This window comes from Neodiprion virginianus, chromosome 3, assembly GCF_021901495.1.
Source record: "Neodiprion virginianus isolate iyNeoVirg1 chromosome 3, iyNeoVirg1.1, whole genome shotgun sequence".
NCBI classification, from domain to species: Eukaryota; Metazoa; Arthropoda; class Insecta; order Hymenoptera; family Diprionidae; genus Neodiprion; species Neodiprion virginianus.
The window spans coordinates 38,499,590-38,523,343 of NC_060879.1; the positions used below are offsets into that span (position 1 = coordinate 38,499,590).

At 37.9% G+C, this 23,754-nt stretch overlaps 3 protein-coding genes across 7 annotated transcripts in view; 1 reads left to right on the forward strand and 2 right to left on the reverse strand.

Annotated features, from left to right (window-relative positions):
- Window positions 1-1,732: 1,732 nt before the first annotated feature.
- LOC124301130 (splicing factor U2af 38 kDa subunit-like) lies at window positions 1,733-4,719 on the reverse strand. 2 transcript variants are annotated; one of them, XM_046755859.1, is made up of 6 exons: window positions 4,533-4,719; window positions 4,329-4,416; window positions 4,187-4,253; window positions 3,805-4,093; window positions 2,967-3,020; window positions 1,733-2,430 (listed from the first exon to the last, which is right to left on the reverse strand). In XM_046755859.1, the coding sequence occupies exons 1-6, from the start codon at window positions 4,574-4,576 to the stop codon at window positions 2,106-2,108; spliced, it is 867 nt and encodes a 288-aa protein (XP_046611815.1). In that variant the 5' UTR covers window positions 4,577-4,719; the 3' UTR covers window positions 1,733-2,105. The 2 variants fall into 2 exon arrangements, with proteins under 2 accessions (XP_046611815.1, XP_046611816.1); XM_046755860.1 differs by lacking the exon at window positions 2,967-3,020 and having other exon boundaries at window positions 4,533-4,717.
- Window positions 4,720-5,041: 322 nt separating this feature from the next.
- LOC124301134 (COMM domain-containing protein 8-like) lies at window positions 5,042-7,536 on the forward strand. Its single transcript, XM_046755865.1, has 4 exons — window positions 5,042-5,202; window positions 5,301-5,462; window positions 5,552-5,704; window positions 5,768-7,536. The coding sequence occupies exons 1-4, from the start codon at window positions 5,137-5,139 to the stop codon at window positions 5,924-5,926; spliced, it is 540 nt and encodes a 179-aa protein (XP_046611821.1). The 5' UTR covers window positions 5,042-5,136; the 3' UTR covers window positions 5,927-7,536.
- Window positions 6,527-23,754, reverse strand: part of LOC124301127 (A-kinase anchor protein 200-like) — a 108,271-nt gene continuing 91,043 nt past the window's right edge. For 3 of the 4 annotated variants that reach the window (XM_046755850.1, XM_046755851.1, XM_046755849.1), the window contains 4 exons: window positions 12,463-12,753; window positions 9,014-9,178; window positions 8,536-8,613; window positions 6,527-8,420 (listed from right to left, as the gene is read on the reverse strand). In XM_046755850.1, coding sequence (XP_046611806.1) covers window positions 8,376-8,420; window positions 8,536-8,613; window positions 9,014-9,178; window positions 12,463-12,753 — 579 coding nt within the window. In that variant the 3' untranslated portion in view covers window positions 6,527-8,375. The remainder of the gene's footprint in view (window positions 8,421-8,535; window positions 8,614-9,013; window positions 9,179-12,462; window positions 12,754-23,754) is intronic. The other variant, XM_046755852.1, reaches the window with a different exon arrangement.

Genomic DNA, 23,754 nt, shown 5'->3' on the forward strand with positions numbered 1-23,754 from the left:
GATTACTATAGATCGATGACGTCAAGAGAGAAAAAATTTTGGGTGACGTCACTTTCTGAATATGCGAACATCGGAACATCCAAAATTTGGTTTCGAACTTTAATAATATGATGATAAGGATGATTATGATTTGTGACAAAGTGATGTGTGTGTTGAATGATAAATACGTGCAAATAAATTCTCGGGTTATCATCTTGCTATATACTACTTTCGATTACCGTGTTCGGTACGCTTTTTGTTGTAGGTGGCTACAAACCACTTGTCTCTTTCTAGATAGTATTTTCAACATTTTTAACCGCACCTTCAGAACGTAACAATGTAGTCAATACGCATCTCTTGAAATTAAACAAATGTGCAACAGTGCAAGGTTTAACTATACTCGCTTCAATTTCTTTTCATGCGGAATAGCAGGTTATAACTATGAGTATCTTTTGATACCGGTAGTGTGTTCATCCGACAGGATAAAAATTGTTCTTACGGATAATGTTGCGTTGGAAACAGGATCTAATAATCTGAAAGCTATCGGATGATTTCCCTTGAAAATCAGTTATTGACAAACAGCCGTTGATCTTTCAATAATGTTATGTATATAATTCTGAATATTACAAAATTTGTCCTGTGAAAACCAGATTTTAACCGTCCTTCTTAGCACTTTGAGAAACTGTGAATTGACAATAATTAATATTTAGCATTTCGACGATTGAGAAGAAGAATATGATTTGACAAGTTCGTCAATATTATGCCCAAGGTGAAATATTTGTTTTAGCTATTTTTCCTGAACAATAAACAATGATAAAAAGGATATCAATACTTGATTCATTTCAATGCATTACATGTATTACGATAGTGGAATAATTATAACGTATGAAATTATTTTCTTATATCTCGAACAGATACTCATAGAGCTTATACATAGATAGGCTCTATGGAATACGCTACGAACAACGGATGAAGACTTGCAGACGAAAACCAAAAGATTTCCTTCGTAATTCCTGTTGTTGGTCCTATGCTCTTTTCAAGTTCTTTTTTCCATTTCTGAGGTCCGAATTGGTGAAAAAAGTCCTGCAAAAAGGATTCAGAGACGAAAATTTACGGAGCTTTGAAAATCGCAACAATGCAAGGCCTTTGGATGTTTTCAGTCAATTTTTGACGGATTTTGGAAGATACTGAAATCGATTAATTTATACCTAATATGGACGTAATTTTGCGAAAGGAATCGATTGCGCGCAGTCCGAATATGCTGCGACCAACGGATCAAGAGTTACAGCCGAAAAACGAAAAATTTGATTCGTGATTCCTCTGCTGTTGGTCCCACGCTATTTTTGATGACTTTTTAGCATTCCTGAGGGTTCGATTAGCGGAAAAAGCGTTCTGCGAAACGATTCTGAGAAAATAAATTTCTAAGCTCTGAAAATCGCAAAAACGCAAAACCAGCCTAATGTGGAAGATCACACTGATTTGACATTTCGTCTTCCACATAACGTAGAACGCTCATCTTTCTCCAGAACCTTTTTTTTTATTATGTTCACCTAAACCAACTTTTTAGGAGGTGCCAGGGTGGAAGATCGCAAATCATTTTTTTCTGAAACACCCTATTGGTACACACAATCTACCTAGACAACCCTTGGTCAAAACTCGATGGTAGTGAAAATCGGGCAGGAAAGGACCAACGCCATTCGAGTATTTATTAATGCTGCACTGGTTTACTTGTTGGAGCCGATACCATTGCAAGTACATTTCAAGCATTGTTTATTGTTTTACAAACTGTTGCTTTACAATAACTGACTAAATACCAGTTCACAAAATGACGTTCAAAATAATACTAGTTACGAGAGATTTCGATATTTTACGGCTAAAATATTTATTCCACACGTGAACGTCGTTTATAATGCAGTTATTATATTGATAAACTTATTGGTATCACGACATTATGATTAATTCAGTAACTGCAACTCTGTTTTTCTGTTGTAAAAACTGATAAGGCTCGTTTCTTTTTCACAGTACTCGAAACTTACTGCAAAGATCTGAAATATGCTTCTGACAACTTTGTTACATCGAAAATTGAATGATAGTGAAATGTCAGTTGAATTTAGGAAAGAGATACATCAATAGCGACCAGATCTTCCGTCGCGACCTTTATCATCTCTTCCTTTGCGGTTACGATCCTTAGATCTGGATCTTCTCTCGCGAGAGCGAGATCTACGCTTGCGATCGGTACGGCCTCGTGACTTTGATCGAGACCTTGAACGACCACCACCGCCACCACCGCCGCCGCCACCGCCGCCGCCTCCGCCTCCACCACCACCTCCACCTCCGCCACCTCCGCCACCACCCTTGCCGCCCTTCTTGCGGCTGTACAAATAACGGCGCAGCTCTCTTGAAATTGGTTTCAGATGCATGAAGTTGCAAAATCCAGAACGGGTGCATTCTCTGAAAGCAAGAAAATTGAATATTTAGAAACTCGACCAAGGAATTCCAAGAATCTTGAAATAAATTTATCTCTTCTGCCTGCCAATTTGGAAAATAATCGACTAAAATATACGGACTTTCAAACCAGAGACCAATCAAATATCAACGTTTCGAAACAAGCAATGCATTTCAATATCTAATTTGAAGTGCATTCTACACATGCAAAGAAACAACAGTTCTTCTTGTCCACCTTGATGTGAGGAAAAGATTTTCTTTTACGGACATAAAAACGATTGTTTTGATGGTTCTATATCTCTTCAAGTTGCGCTACTATAAATGGCTACGAAACACGTATGCGGATAATCTGATCGCACAGGAAATTCGACGCTAATAGGAAAAGGTGAATTCAAAAGCGTTGAGCAATGCAACCATGATATATGCAGTCTCTAGTTGCATTGTGTGCTTGTTTACGATTCAGAACTTTCCTGTTCCACATTACGAGTTTTTGGAGTAGTTCAAAAAGAATTTTTGGAAATTAATACTTCCATTGAACTTGCCCGATTGCAGATTCATTCTTGATTTCTCCACCATCACCGACTGGAATGGATAATCTGTTTGAAAAAACTGATTTAGTTAAGCCCTGTTCCATTGCCTAATTAGGGATCACAACAATTGAGACATTTTGTGATATTTTCTCGGCAAGGCATAAGCGACAGATATTGCAATCACGACAAGATTCATCTATGCATCATATCCATGGAAAAATAAAGTCAATTAACTTCTCATTAACACTGTAGATCCTAGTCAAGATAAAGAGATAAAGAACCAAAACACATGCAAGTACACACCATAAATCTGTTTTAGATAAAGGACCACAATTTGTAATGTCGTACTAAAATGAATATTTTCATCGAAATACAAGCACGCATTACCATCTTTCACACACCAATTCGTTAATTCCTATTTAGCATTCATTGCTATTTTGACTTAATTTCACACCTGTAACTATAATTTCTTAAGAAATACTACCACACAATATCAATTTTCATAAACGACTTCGCATTGAACATAGAATTGTCCATAAAATTTACTAAATCTAGTTCCAGAAATGGAGATAGTCTAAACTTTATTGCTCAGTGCGATTGTGAGCTGAATTAAAACATTCATAGAATGTTTCTTTTATAAAACAATCGATCTGACACTCGGTAAATAAATATTTCAACGATCTGCACATCAAGGTCGAATAGGTAAAACTAGTAATACCTGAAAAAAAAACTCATACATCAGAGTACGAACAAATACAATGTTAACTTTGAGAAATAGAATCGTAGCTCGAAATTAATTCATGATTAAAAGAAAATCTTTATACATGTACATTAAGACCCTGGTGCTTACCCCATCTCATACTGTCTGCAGCAGGCTTCCCTAAAGTCTGTCACAGGTGATAGTTCGGCATAAACAGGCCTTCCACCGAACCACCGGTTGTTTAAATCATTGACTGCTTTTTCCGCGTCTTCTTCTCTCCGAAACTTGATATAGACATTACCAACAAGATGGTCTCCGAGGTTATCACAAACGTTCATCTCTTCTATTTCCCCATACTTATCTTCACACTCGACAAATACATCTTCGAAAAAGTTGTCATAATGCTCCTGCATCTCTTCATCGGAAACATTAGCTACCACTATTCGTGAAAAAGAAATTAATTTAACAAACATGATAAAAATTTAACAAAGGTCTGATTCATTATTAAATCCTTCTATGATTCAATACTCACAATGGGAACCATCAGCGCTCTTGGCAGAGTTCTGCGGATTGACGTAAAGATTTTGAAGCAGGCATGTCTGTCAAGAAGAAATAACATTTCAATTGTGCATCAGAGGTTATAAATCAATAATTCAAAAAAGGTATTTGCTTACCTGGCTGAACGTAGGTTTGTTGTGGATACGTGAGCACCTATCTCCGTGCCGACAAGCTCCGATTTTAAAATAAAAGGAGCAGTTTACTCTGTAAAGGTTAAACGGTACGCCGTTAATCAAGAACGCACAGCCCACACGCTGATTATGTGTAACTTCTTTTTCTCACAGAATACAAAAGAGTTTGACAAACTTAAATTCACTTACTTGTCTTTCTCGGTACCAAAAATGGACGCGAGATACTCCGCCATGGTTCGCCTCTATTTACTATTGGACTCCAAATTGGAAACCGTCGAACGATAAACAGTTAATTAATACACGTCAGAACAAAACCGACGGAGACCATCCTCCCGCGACACGCTCCAGAACAAAGAGTGTAGCGGTGAGTGGAACCTGGCATAAGGCAGCAATGTAATTTTCCGTATACGAACATCTGCGCCCTCTGGAATATCAGTGACATAACTAATGTCGGATGTAGCGCTAAAATTCAAATCTCAGGTCCAGAATGTACGATCCAATGAATAACAAATCAATATAATCAATACAAATATTTTCCATATTATATAGGACTCATTTTATTGCACAACTTTGTCGAAGAAATTGTAATCCCAATACCAAATTGTCTATCCCTCCAATCAAAATTATACTTAACTATAGTGATTTTTTCCTCAGAGTGGCAACATTGCTGTACTATCGGAGCTGTTCGACCCATAGACCCGAAAGCAGGCTACTGCGCTACAAATTTAACAACGGCAGTTTTAAGAACCGACAGAGTGATCATTTGTGACTGGATCATTGAAGCCATTCCGAAATGGAGGATGAAACTGAATTGTTACAAAATATATTTACACAAGTAAATAGCGATGTTATGAACCAGGTATGTGTGTGAATATAAAGATCTAAGCTATTAATTCTAAACTAAATCCGTATCGTTTGAACGTTAGGTCCATCACCATTCCCATCTTCGATTTCTAGTTCCTTCACGCCTGTGTCGACGAAATATGCGGGCGGAAACGAGTGACGTTTCAACAGTTTACAAACAGCGTTGAATGGACCGAGAATGAGTACAAAATAGCCCGTCAGGTTATTTTCGATTTGTTAAGAAATCCGGCAGTGCTGTATCTTGAAAATGAAAGGGTAATTTATCAACAATCATTCATTCATTTATTCAAAGTATCTTGGACTCTTTTTATTCAACATTTTTTTCGTAATCATTTACGCGACAGATGCCACATCGATATGTTGAAACGCCTGCCGAATTACAACTTGCGATACGCACATGTGTAAATATACGAAGAGAGCATCTGGTTAAGGCACTATTGAGGGAGCATTCAATCAAAAATGGAACGACGTTGCTCGACTTTGACTGGAGATTAAAGGTACTTGAATAGAGAAATAATTGTATAAGTCAGCTGATAAAATTCAATAATTACCCCTTTTAGTGGATTATGGGATCAAGCAAACTCGCCACGTTGAAAGAACCTCTTCTGCAGTTGGATCTTATCACCGAAGATAGCAAGAGTCAGCAAATCCTCGATCTTGAGTTGAACAGAGATGAACTCGACATGTTGATAAATGCGTTGGAGGAAGTGGGAGGCTGATTTGAAAAACTGTTACTATACCGAAATTATAATAGCGTTCAGAATAAAGATATGCTTATGCTTGGATAATCTTATTCTATTCCACCGTATTAATTATTTCTATCATACCCATGAGTTATACTATTTTTAGGTATTGAAAACTCAAGTATTGTAGTATTAAAACCTTATGTCGAAAATGTTATACTGCACACATAAAATAGGTACCTCCTAGAATAAGAATACTAAAAATCTTGATTTTGACATAAATTACATGAAGCAACATTGACCCTAAAGCATAATTACAGAATAATGAGAAAACCAAACGTTTTCCTGGACAATTCAATTGTACCGTATATGTAATATTTACACCCAATTTATACAAATAATTTGAGTTGTTGTGAGATTGATGAACAAGTAATCATCTGTTTATAGAACTCTAAAGTGCTTTACTATGCGAACTGTGTATATAAATATCTATTATGAGCGCCAGTTTTTTTTTTCCCCGTTGTACCTTATCGCAGTAAGTATGTTCACTCAAGTCGGCTAATACTGGAGAGCATAATGCGTTTTATAGGACAGTTTAAGAGGATCATGAGGCAGTCGGAAATTATAGAGAATAGATACACTTATTTCACAGTTTATTATAGGTTTGTTATAGATAAATGTTGAATAGTTTAGTTATTATTATAACTGCGGATCAGACACTGAAAACTGAATTTCGATTTTCCAAAACGTCCACGAATGAAACTCCACGTTAAAATATATCGTCTTCAACGCAACATAAAATACCGAGGGATTATGATTCAGGGACGTTTTAGATTTACGATTTAATATAATTGATTGGTGCAGATCAGTCGCATCGAAAGAATTTAAATAGAAAGATTTGTTGGTTTATCGTCAAATCTTATTTCGAAAGAACATTCAATTTCGTTGTAAGTTTGTAACCATTATTACAGATAATAATTAAAATCCATAAGAGTAGGGGTTTACTATACAATTTTTAATTTTACTTCCTTCTTGCTTATCAATAGGTATATCTTTTAAAACCAATGTCGATCAAGAGCAATGGCCACACGCTTCTCTAACACTTAGAATAATAATTCTGATTTTGGGGCGTACATATGGATTCTTTTTCTTAAGTTTTTTTTTTTTTCGCTTTATTTCATTTAGGTTTATACTCTCTACGCTACGAGCTTAATAAAATCTTTCATAATTAATTAATTAGTAAGTTTTACTTCAATCTCCGGAGATTCGTATAAACGTAGAAATATCGTATGAAAAATTTGTAAAAGGTGTTTCAGGGATAATTGGGTGGTTGTGAGGGGCATCGTAATTGTAATTAGGCAATATTCTTTTAATAATTATTATAGAAATTAGGATAGGTTTTGCAAGTATTTTATACGGATATAATTAGCATCCCGAGACACACTTGGCTCTTTTTTTTTTAGATTATATATCACTTACATTGCTCAATCTTACTGTATATTTACTCCATTTATGTACCGTGTTATTCTCGTTTTCCGTATGTAAGTTATGCGTGAGTGTGCATGTTTATGTGTGTGTACGTGTGTGCAGCTCTTTATTACAACTTAAAACATCTCAAATAGTATAAATACAAAAACATTGTAGTTTAAAAAAAAAAAAAACCGACAAACAAAAATACGAGGAAAATAATTAAACTTATGCACGGTTTCCGATGTGAAACTAACTTTCATATTCATGCTACGCTGTGTTGCGTTGTGGTTAATGGTGGTTGTGGTATTGTAGTTTTTTCTTGAGTTTTCTTTCGTCTTTCCTTTTCCACGTGGTGCATTGTGCTGAGTCGATAGGGTGTTACCCTTTGAGTATTTCCCTCGGAGTACCCAAGATAGAGTTCCATCTATCTCACTCCAATTCACTTAGAACGCACAGTAGGCCTTTCAAATTCTTTCAATATTTTCTTGGGCTTAATTAATAATTAATGACACTTTAAAATTTCTACATGGCAGGAAAATTGTCACCTGCGATGGGCACTGCCCAAAGATAAAACGCCATCATCTATCTCGTTCATCCACTTATTTTATGAAGAAGTGTATATCGCTCGAGCGCGAATTTCGGTGACTGATATATATTTTTTTTCATTTATGAAAACCAATTAATTAGATTACTACTTTCTTTCCAATTACTAAATTATTTATCCATTTTCCACTTGTGTTTTTCCAAAGATTTTTTCCTATCAAACAGTTAATAATTAATGGGTCTACTATAAAGTCTGTATGCTCTCACAATGTTTCATTTAACAATCGCGCTTTTCTTTCTGCTGCTCGTAATAAAAGAACGTTATTTTCTGTTTAGTTGCAGGAATGGTCCAAATATATGTATACATATATATATATATATGTGTGTATGTATATATATATAATATACTTTTTTGGTTTTATCGAGAAAAAAAAACTTTCTTCTTCCCAAATACAATTCGGTTTAACGCTGCTTATTCCGTGATGACCTTCTGGTGGAGTGAATCATTGACAATTTCCTGCAACATTAAGAAGAACGATGATGAAAAAATTACTAATTCACTGCGCAAAACTTTTCTTCATTTCAATTCACAAGTTGATCCAAATTTATTGTTACTATAACTTCATACTCACGTTTGCGTTGTTGCTCTCGATGGCTTCGTTGACTGCAGCCGCTACTGCTTTGTCGCTGATTTCAAAGTCCTCAATAGCCTGTAAAGATGAAAATGAATAATTGATAATCTGACAACCAAAGTTTTGGAGATTAGGAACACATAACTGTAAAAAAAAAGTATACCGACAGTCATAAATAATTCCCAGTTACTTTTAATAAATGTTATACTACGTCGTAAAGAATAAAACGAAAATAATGCATTATATATAAGTCAGATGGCCCCTCGCTCTGTAGTCTTCACTTGATTATTTATTAATAAAATTCAGAACTACCTATACTCGACGAGCTATAAATAGTCGATTGGCGATCATCATTCTTGCAAGATTTACAACAAACTTTCATCGAAACTTTATTCTAACTTCAATGCGACTGTAGTCTTTTTTCTCTATTGAATTCTGACGGTAGTTTGAACATTTGAAAAATATCTTTATTCATTACCTTGGTCACAGAGGCTACATCTTCGGTGAGAGCGGGCTCCGACGGCGGAAGCACTGGCAGCTCTGCTGGTACTGGTGGAGCAGGACTAGCCGGAGCTTCAGTCACACTTTCTGTTGCGCTAACTTCAGCTGGGTTTTCAGCAGGCGCTTCAGGCTCGGCAATTTTCTGTGAAATGAATCCCTCATCAGACAAAAGCTCCGAATAATATTTCCACTTAAATTGTACATACACCCAAGTTCTCTCTGTACTAATTACGTAAATCTAAATGATACTTCATTGATTAAATTGTGCATTTTCGATAATACGCGTCAAATAAGTGTGAATTATTGATGCAAAATATTTACTTCCATTATTTTGAATTAGACCGGTTGCTTTAAATGCTTCACCTTATGTGTGGAATAAATATCTTACTACGCCAAATGGATGTTATTAGATAATTGATCCGGTCTAATGACAAGTATAAAAATTTCAATAACTTCATGCAATGATAATATTATATAAGTCCCCAGGCAAGACAATTCACATGCGCAGCATACCATGTAACACATATTCTACTACAGACGCGACGTTAAACAAAGCTACAAGGTGAGAACGTTGAAAATTTGTTTGATTAATTATCAACTCCTAAATTTTACTAACCAATAGTAAATTTTTCAGCTCAACTACGTCTATCAATGAGTTTGTTTTCTAGAATTCAAATTATTTAACAGTGTGTTATTCATAACAATGTTTTCTTTTTCTGAAAAACATTTCCTCCTCTATTTTATCATTATTACAGGCATCAATTTTGCTTCTATTTTTCAAAGCCAATCTACGTGGCTCTGACTTTATTTTGAGTTGCAATAAAATTATGTTAATATTTCAAGAAAACCAAGAGGCAAACAACACATGGGTTCGGGAATTTTGGGACATAGTATTAGAGATTGTTAATAATTTTGTGTCGTAGAAAGGTAAAAGATTTTCGTAACCATATTATAACACACAGATACTAATGGCAGGCGAATGTCGCTGGAGAGTGAGATAGGAGACAGATTGCCAAGAGCACAGGCTTCGATTAAAATTTATGGGTAACAAACGGCGAGAATTCTTAAAAAAGAATTCTTTGATTTCATAATACTGTGGCTGATACCTTGTTTTTATAGACACGTACAAATACTATTTCGTTTGGTTTTTTCAAGGGAAATCCAATAAACAAGGGAAAGAGAGTTCAAAGCCGATAAATGCTGCTCTGTGTATCTTGCATCATGCTATTCGATATAAATATTAATAAGTTGCCTAAGAATGTCATGCTGAACCCCACAACGAGCTCTACATGACAGAAATTGCGAATGCGATCTTCGGCAAGTACAATGACAGGTGGATGTAATATGTTAAGTTCTATCGATACGGGATGATGATGTGGGGGAACGTATACAATTGGGAATCAAGGATGAAATACTTCAGGCTATCACAGAGTGTTGGAGCGCACACAGAGACAGTTGTCAATCAAATAGTGAAATTTGGTTTGGTTTTTTTTTTTTTTTTTTTTTTAATTTTTTTCACCAATATTTGGCGCGTTTGATCATGCCAGGGATGTGCATGTTAGTCACCTGGGCGTTTTCCGGCACAGCGGTTGGTACAGCTTTCAACAATGGGCAACTGGGTGAATTTTCCAATCCGTTCATTCCCTCCGATTCAGCTAATCTCTCCTTCAATTGAACATCCGAATCATTGTATGAATTAAGGCTTTGTGATAGCGACTCCACTTCAAATTCTTGATTGCTCTCCTTATCATTTAATTGAAAATGTGAAGACTCTTTTGGTGATATCAGAATATTCGTAGGACTGGGACAGCTGGGAGAAGACGACACAACTTTCTCCGCTGGGATTTTTGGAGACAAAGGTTCTTCGGTGGGGCTGCCATTTTCGATAGTCAGTTCGGAAATATCTTGCATAGGATTGGATAAGTTTTTGGTTGGTGTGGGACAAATCACGACAGGGTCATCAGAGGCATCGAATTCGTTAGGAGGGACTGGAAAATCGTCTGGTGTGCTGGAGATTTCTTTGACTAGTTTAGGACAGCTTAAGAATTCTGGCAATACTTCGTTTATTGGGCTTGCAAGTTTCATAAGAGGAGGAGAAGATTCGGAAAGGTTTAAAGTATCCGTTACAGAACTGGATAGTTCTTGCAAAGTGTCTTTAAAAGGACTAACAAGGCCTTCAGCCGACATATGACAAGCTCTCAATTCCTCAATCGGGTCAAAAACATCCTCAGAATCCAAATGCCCAGAAAGGTCGTTCATCATAGTTTTAGGCGAAACGAAAGATCCACCCGTCAGAAGATTCATCGACTTATCAATCTTTTCTGACAGCAATTCACCCATACCTTGAGACTTCTGTAAACTGGGAATTGGCGATTCTGGCAAGGGTGGTACAATTTCATTGACCAAACCGTTCATCGTTGGAATAACTGATACACTTTCTGTCTGGATTGCGTCGCTGCTTTTAATGTCAGTAGAATTCGTTTCCACACTTTCTGACAACAATACGTTTGAATCAGATTCATTTAACAGAACTTTATCAGTTTCCAACACAACATCAATGGTTTCAGACTTTCTTTCACTTTCCAGCAAATCGATCGTCTCGACTGCCTTGATAACCGACTGGGTAAAATCGTCCTCGGGAACTACATGAGCTGGCCTGGCTTCGACTAAAGATTCCTCAGATAACGGTAACGGACCTTCTTCCGATTGAATAACGAAGGAAGATTGGTCGTAAATTACATCAATATCAGGCAGAACTGACGCTTCAATTTTCTCAGTGTCGGGTGCATCTTTCGCCGGTGAAGTGAGACTCTCCCATGACAGCGAATGGAGACCAGATACACCGTTTACAACTATTTCTTGTGTTTCCAAACTTTTTAAACAAACGTCGACCTTTTCGTCAGAACCCAATGAATTATCGACTTGTTCGATAAAAACATCTGAAACGGCTTGGCCTGGAATAACTTCTGATTCGACAGATTTGACAACTTCGGTTACAATTTGGCTACAGGAAGCTACAGGAAGACTTTGGTCCTCGTCTACAACGGGTGAAATTTCAGTTTCTTTAAGACTGTCGGGTACCTCGGTAACCGGCCGACTGACCGTAACAGGATGAGATTTGGATGTGAGTTTAGCCTCTACAATATTAGACTCTGTAACAACAGTCGTGTTCGACTCGGCAAGTGACTTGGCATGTTCAACTTGCTCTTTAGCGATCTGTGATGCCATACTAGCAGCCTCGGCAGGCACCTTCAATGCTTCGGCAAGTGCCGATGCATTAGCAGCAGCGTGCTGAGCCTGCTGCAGGGGGGATGGGTCAATGGGGGTTGGCGGAGGACTGGAAGGAAGCGGGGGTGGGAGGTCCTCACTGGTTTTCCTCTCAATGATAGACGGCGTCGTGACTGGCTGAGCTTGAGCGACTCCTACCACAGGTATGGCCTGCACTGGACTGACCTCAACTTTATCAGCGACCACCACAGGCTCGACTTTTTCAATTTCCTCTTTCTTTTCCTCGACAGGGACGGGAGTGGGGGCAGGAGTGGGTTCCTCTTTCTTTTCTTCAACGGGGGTAGGAGAGGCAGGGGCAGCCTTTTCTTCCTCCTTGACAGGTGCAGGTGCCACCGCCGGTGTTGATTCTACTGTTGGGCTGCTGACTTCAGTCTTCTCTTCAGCGGGACTCTCCTCAACTGGCGCTGCGACCTCTGCTTCTTCGCCACCCTGCAATAAAAATTCGAAACATCAAATAATTTGCCAGAGAAAACAGAGAATTTTTAGCAAACATAATGACAACGCGTCGCGGTTAAACATCCTCTACAGGCAAGAATTTCAAAACAATAATATGTACTTGGCGCGACAAGCGACTGCCTCTCGTGACGTTATCCATACAGAATTAGTTCCACACTAAACGAATATACATCACGTTGAAAATGTCGGTCATATTTTTCTACAACATTCGAGATCCAAGAGTTGTTCTATCCAACGAGTGAGTGCTCGAAACGAGAGTAGAACCATTGCCAGGCTTGATGTGTGAATATATATAAGATAAGAGGCGAACGGCACGTGAGGGATTTTTCACGAGGGTGGTTTGGGGAAGCAATCGATGAGGGATATTCGTCAGAAAAGTGGAAGGTTACAGCCACGTAGCTCCCAATCTCAAATGAGGACCAACAGTGTCACCGTGTCACCGTGCAATGGGTGCATTCAAATGTCATGAAAAAAAGCACTTCAGAAGTTGATCGAACTAAGAAGAATACAGGAAATAAGGGAGATGGGGGGTTATTGGCGATTATTCCTACCATATAAACGGCAGTGTTAGAGGATTTATTGCCAGACCAATGGCCAATTACTAAAAGATAATGTCCGTTTAAATTTGAATAACGACTTCCAATTTCACGTAAGAACCCTCAGTGAACTTTGTCTCACTATCGACATCCCCCGATAGGAACGAAGTTATGTCTTGTACTGAAATGAGAAATTAGTTGATCGAATCCGGAAAGATATTGCTAAAGTTCCGACTTGGAATTTTAGAACCGACTAACGAGTAATCAAATAGTAGTCATGATATCGGTATAGAGTTTACGGGTTGCAGGAATAGAAAACCATTGAGAAGTTACGAGTAGTTTTCGATTATACTCTGAAAGAAGATTCACAAGACTTGGCGAACGTTATGAATTTCAATTAAGTTTGTAGTAATTTGCTTTGCATTTGCGGACGTGCACACAACATAAATGATGCTCATTTTGCAATAACAAGATGACGAAAGAGGGAGGAGGAGTATAATATAATTTAGTAAAACATGACACTTTCTACTCGGAATTCTTATTTCCTACATTCCAACTGACTCTAAACACGTACCTACTTAACTCACAGAACGCAGATTACTTCATTAAATACCGAGAAATTTAATCTGCTTCCTTACCGCGTAATTAACCGCTTGTAAATTCTTGCGTAATAACTTGAGCTATGCGTATTGTTCCAGATTGTTAAACAGCCTCGCCACATGCTACAATTTTCACGCTAATCATCGTCGCTGCGCAGTTTTTTCATTCGAGACATGCTCGTACAGTGAAGTCAATACGAGAATTGAAAGACAAAGCTTAGCGATAGAATATCGTTCGAAATTCAATCGCGTCGCATCCGATGTTCCAATATCGAATTTCTGACGCGTATAAGGCAAAGACGAGGGAGGGGGGGGGTAGCCGGAGGAAGGAGGAAAATCCTCAAGAGATTTCATCCAGTGCATGTTTACCCGGCAAACGTGTCGCGTATACGAACGAGGTAAACCTGAATTGCAAAAAAAAAAAAAAAAGAGCAATTCCTCTTGAGCGTCAGAAAACAATCCACGTATTGTTATACAGGCGTGAAGAGTCGCCTGGAGCTCGGCTCAGAATCGCTATTGAAGATAGTATAAGGATGAAGCCAAATTAAACCAAACTGACAAGAATAAATGAAGTGCAAAGGTTGCAGTCCGATTTTTCGTTGCCAAAGAAAATCCGGAAATACCTGGTGATAAAAATGAAGGGATAAAAAAACTCGAGAACTCTGCCCAGCTCATTCGGTTGGCTCGGACCCAAGGGGGAACATATTTTGGAAACTGGATCACTGCCCGACGAGGCAGGGTGTTTTAAGACCTGAGCGAATCTCGGGGAAGCTGAATATGCCGAAATAAATTAGGTTTTAGAAAATTGGCACGATCTGTAAAATATAAATACAAAAGGACTAGCAAATATTTCCAAAACAGTCTCCAGGAGCTTTGCTGTAGCATATTAACGTGTCGACAAACCTGGCGTTCGTTTTTCACGCGAAACTTTATCAAACCCTAAATCTCTTCCGTGTTAAAAATTAAGAAATTATGCTGCTATATACCTAATAATCTCGTCGAATTAACAACCTCGCAATTAGAATAAATATGCGAAAGAGCGAGATCGTGTATCGATAAGTTGAAAGTAAAAGGATTAATGCATTACGTTCGTTAGTATTTACGAATTCTCTTCGTTGGACGCACAATTTCATTTCATGCATCAATGCTTATACGATGTACGTATCTTGCACAACGACGCTTAACGTAAGTGAAACGCGAAAGAGGTAAAAACAAAAAAAAAAGTAACCAACCTATTTGCAAGACATTGACACCGGCGATAACAGCTCTTTACACGCTTTCGCCGGATATGAACTCGAATATGATGCACAAATAAATTTCCGCGAATAATTATTACATAAAACAAAAAACCTCCCAGATGTACAATAACACTGATCCATCGTTGACAGTTTACTTTTCATTCACAAAAGTTTCCTCATTCTCGAAATACTTTCTCATTCAGATCTTTAATTCTAACAATAAATTAATCGAGCCTCTGCGAAAAATCCCAAGTTTCTGGAACGTTGCCCAAAGCGTGAAAGAGGTGAGACTTTTCGGAACTGTGGTATAGACACGCTTAAACGACACAGTCTGGTCTAGGATATTTCGCACCGAGTCAGGCACATAGCGAAATGGAATGGTCTCCATCTGCCTATATTATATTATATGTATATAACGTTACAACTGCGCCATTCGGCAAACCCGTTCGCGAGATTGGTGAGGTATTATGCTGAAAGCAGCTTCAAGTATTCCAATAGACGATGCCGAGGTTTGCACATCTCGAACGGGCACAAGATATTGTACCTTTGTATATTATCCTCCGGGTTCTTCACTCATAACGTTACAAAATATACCGAGTCTCGATGGCATTTTCCATTTTATTTCAGCACTTGAGAGGAATAAAATTTTCACAGCCGTCTACATGTCGTTTTTATGTTTTATTCTGTAGTATACGAAAACAAAGCGTTCGCAGTGAAACTTATCGACCGTGAAATATTACAACCCTCGTATCTTCGATGTACGTTAAAAATGCATCAGTACATAACATCTTCCTAGAACGGAGGGGAAGTCAACAGACTCAACGTATAAGTTTTGAAAATTGTCCCGAACAACTTCCTGATTCATGTACTATTTTAGCTGAAATTATTACGCAATGAAAGTTGGCAATTTATAATGATGGAAAACCAAAAAAAAAAAGAAAGAAATGTATCTACACGTAACTCAACTAAACAAACATGTATGGTTATCACGCCTGATTTCTGAAGAATTGGGTCACACCTTGTACCAACTTTCTTTCAAATTTCCCATCATCGTAGAAATCTACAAACAGATTACAAATGGTAAAAATAATTAGCCAGTTTTTCTAAGATGTGCCGAAGCTGCGGCAAACTCGACTTGTGTATACATCTATATATAGACGCACGTGTACATATCTGCCTTAATGCCACGGTTGTGTAGTAAAATTCCTTGTCACAAAGAAACATTTCAGCAAGCTTCAACGGACTGCAAACATGCCGCAACGTTTGTTGTTTCAAGCATATACTATATATATATACATGTAAGGTATGTCTAACAATAAGTATATAAATATTCTGCAGATGTGCGAATAGTACGATTAAATTTCAATGAAAATATGTGAAAATAACATTGTTATGAGCTTGCACGACGGTTACGTAACAGACGTGCCTTTAGCACGTAAACAAAGTGATAATAGAATTACGTAAACGAAATTAGCAAAGAGTTGAAACATTTGGCATTACCCAGCGCAGCTCGCTAAATGATTTTACAATAAGAGACGAATGTTTCTCAATTTTCACGGAATGTTACCTTGTAACGTCAATGTCAAATTTTCCGTTCAATATACGATACGAAAAAAGCTTACTTTAAGAAACTTAATGACAAATTCTAATCTGCACCAATTAAAGATCCAATTAGTAATAAACGTGTCGATCAGCAGCGATAATTCAGACTGTACAGAATTGAAATATCTAGTAAATTTTAACATTCTTCCATAAATCAGGCTTTTTCAGAAACGTATACAAGTTCACCCGAATACCGGACTTGATCGATTTTATTCCTCCTCTGCTACTTTCCTTTCTTTTCTTCTTTCCACGTTATTTCCCGAAGTTTCGTAATCGTTAAATCATGCTTAATCGACGAGGGGTTGATTGAATGCCATATAAGCGTGAAAGGGTATAATATAACAGGCAAAAGCTTTTATATCTGGTGGGTAAGGAAAAGAAAAAGAAAAAAGAAAAATTCTCCCACCGAATCGTGCGGCACGCAATATTTAGCTTGAACCGAGGCGTGTCTTATCGGTAATGAAATAAAGTTTTACGCCACGTGTCGCTTTCGTCATAGTCATAGTCGAAACGGTCGTTACTTCATCAAGATCTTCTGTGCAGAAATCCCTCCTAACACTCCAACGATTAATTATCCTACCAACTAACGTCTGCCTTAATATTTAACCACCGGATCAAGGGAAATCTTCTCTAGCTGACGACGCATAGACACTGTTTCCCTATTCGCCATATCGCACCCCACGCACCGTTAAAGACGGAAAATTAATGGTTATATGGATACGCGATAACAATCCGGGGAAATTAATCAACTAAAACACGTGTTACATGAAGTAGATTTGGAATTGATGTGTTTCTTTTTGTTTTTAATTGTTCCATTAAAATAAAAAATAAAAAACATAAAAAAAAACAAAGAAACAACGAATAGTTTTTTCCTCTACAATATCATCACGAACGGCAATTTTCTCATTTATTTCCGTCTACTCCTTTTTGTTTTCTTCTTTTTTTTTCCAACAGTTTTTCGCCACCTTCTGTAAGCTTTTGCCAGTTTTAGTATAGACTTTTCTTTTTTGCCCCCCCCCCCCCCCCCCCCAAAGTTATTTTGATCGTTGCTCCGCGCCAGGAAATGCATTAATTTAAAAATTTTAAACAGAGAATCGTGTGGGCGGATAGAGAACGTTTTCCGAGAGTTATCCGTTCCGTTATAGGGAGGACGATAAAAATTCCACTTCCGTTCATTCCCCGTCATACCGACATCTAGAGCCTTTACGCCCGTTGGGGCTACACACTATTTTCGTTCATATTAATGACAAAGGAGAGCAACGGGCATCACCCCGAATATTACCCCATGGATATCGCTACACCACGTATGGTGCCGAGTCTATTTCAGCTCGAGTTTGGCATTAGGAAGGAGCGAGAGAGAGAGAGAGTTCACGAAAAGCTTCACGAGGTGGACTCGCAACACACTCTCTGTAGTCTCGATGCTTTTACTCGCGAACTTTCCACGCTATTTTTACACTAGCCGTTGCTCCTCGGTCCTCGTGCTTAAACTTAACGAGTGTGATCGTCTTACCGAGGCTAGACACCGGCGACGGAAAAATTATCGGCAACGAGATGACAATTTCGCGTGTAAGCGACGCCCAAGAACAACGAGAAAACGGGAAGAGCAACGAAAAAAAAAAAGAATCAAAATTTGCTTCTATCTATAGAAAAAAAAAAAAAAAAGAAAAAACTCGTACACGCCTCCAACTTGAATGATGACGTGGATTTTGCTTATACAATCCAAAATCGTACACGCCGACGTGTTTCGGGAGACAATCATGAGTCAGATGTCAAAATCTCATTGCCGAATATCACGCGTATCCTTATAAAGGCAGGTATAAGAAAATAAAAATGGAAATGAACGAATCTAAAACAAAAGTGGAAAATTAAGCAGTTTTAATTAGAATCCTGATCGTTTGACACAATGTTTATTCTTATCCTATTACAGATAACAACTCGGAAGTGAACAAAAACTGTTTTTACTAAAGTACCAAACATTGCACAGCGAAAAGCATCGGATCCCGATATTTTCTGCACCGCGTACTTGTGTCAGTGAAATAATATCCGGTGTAAATTTCAAGCAATATTTGACATCTTTGCGGTATCCTGCGGAGTATTTAAAAATACCGTCTCGTCACGAGTTAACTCATCTTCAACAAAGATGCGTCGCGTTGTCGCGATGCGGTTCGTGCCAAAATTATCTCAACTCGTAAGACAAGTCGCGGGACAACGAGTCGGTATTTTTCCAACATTTCGCGAAGGAAATAGAAATGGAATGCGGGAGTCAACGCAGCGAAGCGTCGCGATGATTCACGTATTCTATAAATAGGACGATTATTAAATTTATATAAAATGAGTAATTCAGGGACAAATCGTACGTAAAACATGCACGGTTGGAGCAACATTTTCTTCAAGGATTATAACACAGTCAAAAAGCAACATTCTACAGATAGATGTGGAGTATAATTAGCGCAAGTTAGTATTTTAGGTAAAGAAAATTCAAGAACTGTCACGCGTGTCTTTCATTCTTTATTTAATCGTTAGTTTTGTACACTTTTAAATTTACCGTAAAAAAAAAAATAAATAAATAAATAAAATAGAATGGATGTAAAAAATTAACTACCGAAGAATCAGAAAATTTTCACAGTCAATTTCACTAGATATTACCGCAAATGCGGTTAGGTAAATCGGTGAGTCAAAATTCAATACTTTTTCGTCAATTTCATTACGAGATAGTCGAACACTGAAGTTTTCATGTGGATTTTTCATCTCAAATCCAATATACTCGTTCGATTTCACTCAACAACGGTTTATTTTGTCGGTTAAACTATTTTTCACAAATTCATTGAAACTGATTTGTTCTGTGTGAATGAAAAATAATAGTAATAAAGTAAATAAAAAAACAAAAAACAAAAAACACGTTGATTCTCAACCGCAACCAAAAACTTTGCCAAATCGGCGTTACTTCAAAAACTATCGCATCGTCTTCAAGTACGATAAATATGCAAAAACTAACGAGATAAGCGAATATCGATAAAGACGCGAAGAATACTCGTCGTTATCACAGAGCCTGTGAAAGGGAAAGACTTTGTGTTCAGGTATCGTACCGTGGTGGTGGTGGTGGTTGTGGAGGTTTCATTCGCAGGTGCAGGTTCGTGAGGATTAACAGGGGCTGCTAACCCTAGCAGCGGGACCGAGGCCAAAATACGACGAGCACCACGAGCCATTGCCCCTGCGGCGCGACACACGCCGCCGCTAATCGTCCGGCCTACCTTAAGGACGGACTCCATCTTGATAATATCGAAGAACACCCGATGCTGCTTGTTCGCCCTCGATTTTATACTCTATCGATTGGCTTGCTTCGTTCGACCACGCGGGCGAATTTCGAATCGATCCGATTTCGGCCCAGCTGCGTACAATTAATCGATCCAAATGACGTTAGCGTTTCTTTTTATTCTACATCTTTTGCAGGGTTGGTATTAAGACCAGAATCTCGAGGTTTTACACGCCGCGTTGCAAAAAAAAAAAGAAAAAAAGAAAAACCAACCGAATCATTAACTAACAGATAAATGTAAACGTACTACACTGTCTCTACAAAAGAAAAAAAATATCCCGACGAATTTAATAATCATTGAATCGTTGTTCATTTTAACCTGGATTGTGAGAAAAAATCTTGCGAGATGGCGTTATTTTTCAAAATTCTTGGAATCACCTTTTTTTTAAGCCACGATTATCTTGAATATTTTCGTTGATTTGATTCTACACCTGCATCAGCACTTCGTGACAAAGTCGCACAAATTCATCGATATTACCGTCATTATTATTTATACTTATTATTATTATCGTAGACGTAAAACTTGAACGACGCGTGTAAAACCTCGACGAGCTGAAATGTTCGGATCGATTACTATACGTATATTGAATTTAGTCAATCTTTTTAATATTCATGGTAAAATTGAAAACGTTGCGAAACTGTTAAAAAAAAATATACCTCGACGCACGGACCGCTCGTACCAAACACAGTGCACTGACTCAACGTCGTCCGGGTTTGACCACCAAGTTATATAGAGAGACGGTGAAAATCGTCCCACGGCTCGATGTACCATTGGCCAAAGGAACCAAGCGAGGCGGGGGTCAAACAACGAAGACGAAGAGGAAAGAGACGAGAAGAAGAAGAAGAACAAGAACAAGAACAAGAAGAAGTCGAAGACGAAGCCGAAGACGAAGTCGACATTGCTTCCTGGACCGCGAGAGATCTACCACAAGTAAAAAAGAAAGTATAGGGGAGAGAAAAGAGAAAAGAGAAAAAGAAAACGAAGGAAAAAGAAAAGAAAAGAAACGCAACCTAGGCGGCGTGGAACGACCTCGACAATTCTATTCTTGAAATTAGACGTGGAGATAATGCGAAGAGAGAAGAAGAGTAAGTGTAAGTAGAAGCGATTCTGCTGCTCCTCACGTCCGTCCGAAGCTCTGCAAGATTCTAAATCACACAAACGCGTGAGTCTCTCGTCTGGAAAATCTCGCGTGTGTGTAAAATCCCCTGCAGGAAAAATCTATTGTTCGGTTTTCTATCCGCTTTGCCCCGCCTCGATCTCTATGCAAGTCGCTCAGCGCAATCCGGTAGGCATGAGCTTTAGTCGTGTACAAGATACATCGCAGACCGTTATTAATCAAGTTTCATCCTTCTTTATTTACGCCTGCTACCCCCTTTTTTACTCGACGGATGGAAAAGTACGATACGATTCAACGTGACACATTTTCCCAATCTGTGTCGTTCGAATTTAGAAATTGAAACTACCGTGAATATATCATATATATATATATATATATATATATATATATATATATATATATATATATATATATATAGATAAAAGTTTCGCAGTAATTTAATTCAGGTGAAAAAAAAAAAAAAAAACAGAATCCCACGCTAATACAACACGTCAACACATATAACAATACAGCTACAAATAACTTGTATGATAGATTTCAATTAGAAATTAATAAATCGAATTATTGTACAAAACGATTTGTTCAACTTTCGAAACTCTATTAGAATGACAGTCAACTTCTGGAGTCAAAAACTTGCAACGCAATTATATTTTTGAATTTAATATCCCCCCCCACATCAGACCAAATTATACTTCTAAAATACCAAAAACCATAATCGATGAAATCAAAATACTCCTTTTTTTCTTTTTATACGAAGTTGATTGGACGAATAAGAAGAAAACAAAAAAGAAAAAAACTAGTTGACGAAATATTAAAAAAAAAAATCGATGACTCACCGTGAGTATAAGATCCATGTTTAGCAAAATCTTGAATCTGTGTTGCTAAAAACGTGGTTGATTATTTTATGAAACCCAGAGAGAAACGGAGATGCATTTTATACCCAGCCAGCAGCACCGAAAAACGACACGTGTAGACGTATATATAAACCACCACTACTACTACTACTACGTCACGTATTTACAAGGAAGAAAAGTTTGCTAAAACCGAAATCCTGGTAAGGTGAGGGGGGGGGATCGATCCGGACGTTTCAAATTACTCGCACACGCGCTCAGCTGCATTATTCGGCCCTTCTCCAACAACGCAATAATCCCCAACCAAAGTCCGCAGCTATATAGCAAATTTGTTTCACGTGAAAGCGACGTGGTAGGAAATCAAGCAGCTGCAAAAGCTCGTGTAATATTTTCTACGCAAAATACATCTTGAATACAATTTTATTCGCCACTCTCGACCTGTTCCGTAAAAAGTAATTTCACCCTGCAACATGAAAATATCCATCTGAGACAACAGATTTTTTTTTTTTTTATACGTCGCGTTGAAATTTATTTTCGTTTTCACTTTTTACTTTACTCGAATCTGGAGATGAGAAAAAAAAAAAAAAGTATAAAAATAACGACAACAAGAGAATTTTGCCGGATAACAGATTTTCTATTTTTGCAAATATGTTCCGCTGCGTAAAAGAAAAAAAAAAAAAAAAAAAATATCCAGATCATATCATCACGATATGTCTGATATTGAAAATGCTGCCAACGCCGTTTTTTTTTTTTTTTTTTGAAACCCGTATTTTTGGTATCTCGGTAACCACACTCCGTAAATCAGACTTTTTTTTTTTTTTTTTGTTACACGAGTCTGCTAAATTTTACGACATTTTTTGAAAATCCGCTCACAATCAGATCAGACGCAAAACGGAGAATTTCGTAAAATCTAATTTTCGAGCTGAGTGTCTGTACGATTTTGTCCTCGATGCGACGAGACAAGAATCATAGTGTGAGCTCTCTCGTACCAGTAATTAGCTATCGGGTATACGACGTTTCAGTTTGGTAAATACGCGGCGTCCGCGTCGTATTCGCTTCGATCGCTCATTGTCTTCTACGGAATTGGCATCGGCACTTGAGGAATGCGAAAGACGAGTATCCTGGCGAAGAAGAAGAAGAAGAAGAAGAAGAAGAGGGCGACGACAACGACGACGAGGTTCAAGCACGCGCATTCCTATCGCCTTTTATTCTTCTCCTCGATAATCGCGACGCATGTTACACACAATCGTTTGCTCGTTGCACCTATATCCGGAGTGTGTGCAGGTATAGCAAAACCTGGCTGCAAGCCTAACGTGTAATATTATTATCTGCACCGCACACCTCGACGACCATTGATCCCTCCGCATAGGTTAGAATGTATATAAAGTGCATCGAGGAGAAAGTTGCATACCTGAGAGTGTGATAAAAATTGTGTATCATACCGTACGATAGAGTGAACCAGGAAAATTCAAAAACTTTCCCTCACGAAATTTTCAGACTTTTCCCACTTTTCGTCATAAAAATTTCATAACTTTCCCCATTTTTCTTTTTTTATCCAATTCTGATAAATTGATTACAGCAAATTGATAAAACTATACGCATTTTCCATACAATGTCTATTTTTCTTTTTTTTCGATGAAATTACGAACCGTCACTCGGGTCACACCGTATCATCCAGTCGATTCAAAGTTTGAGAAGAACTTTCCGGCAACGGTGA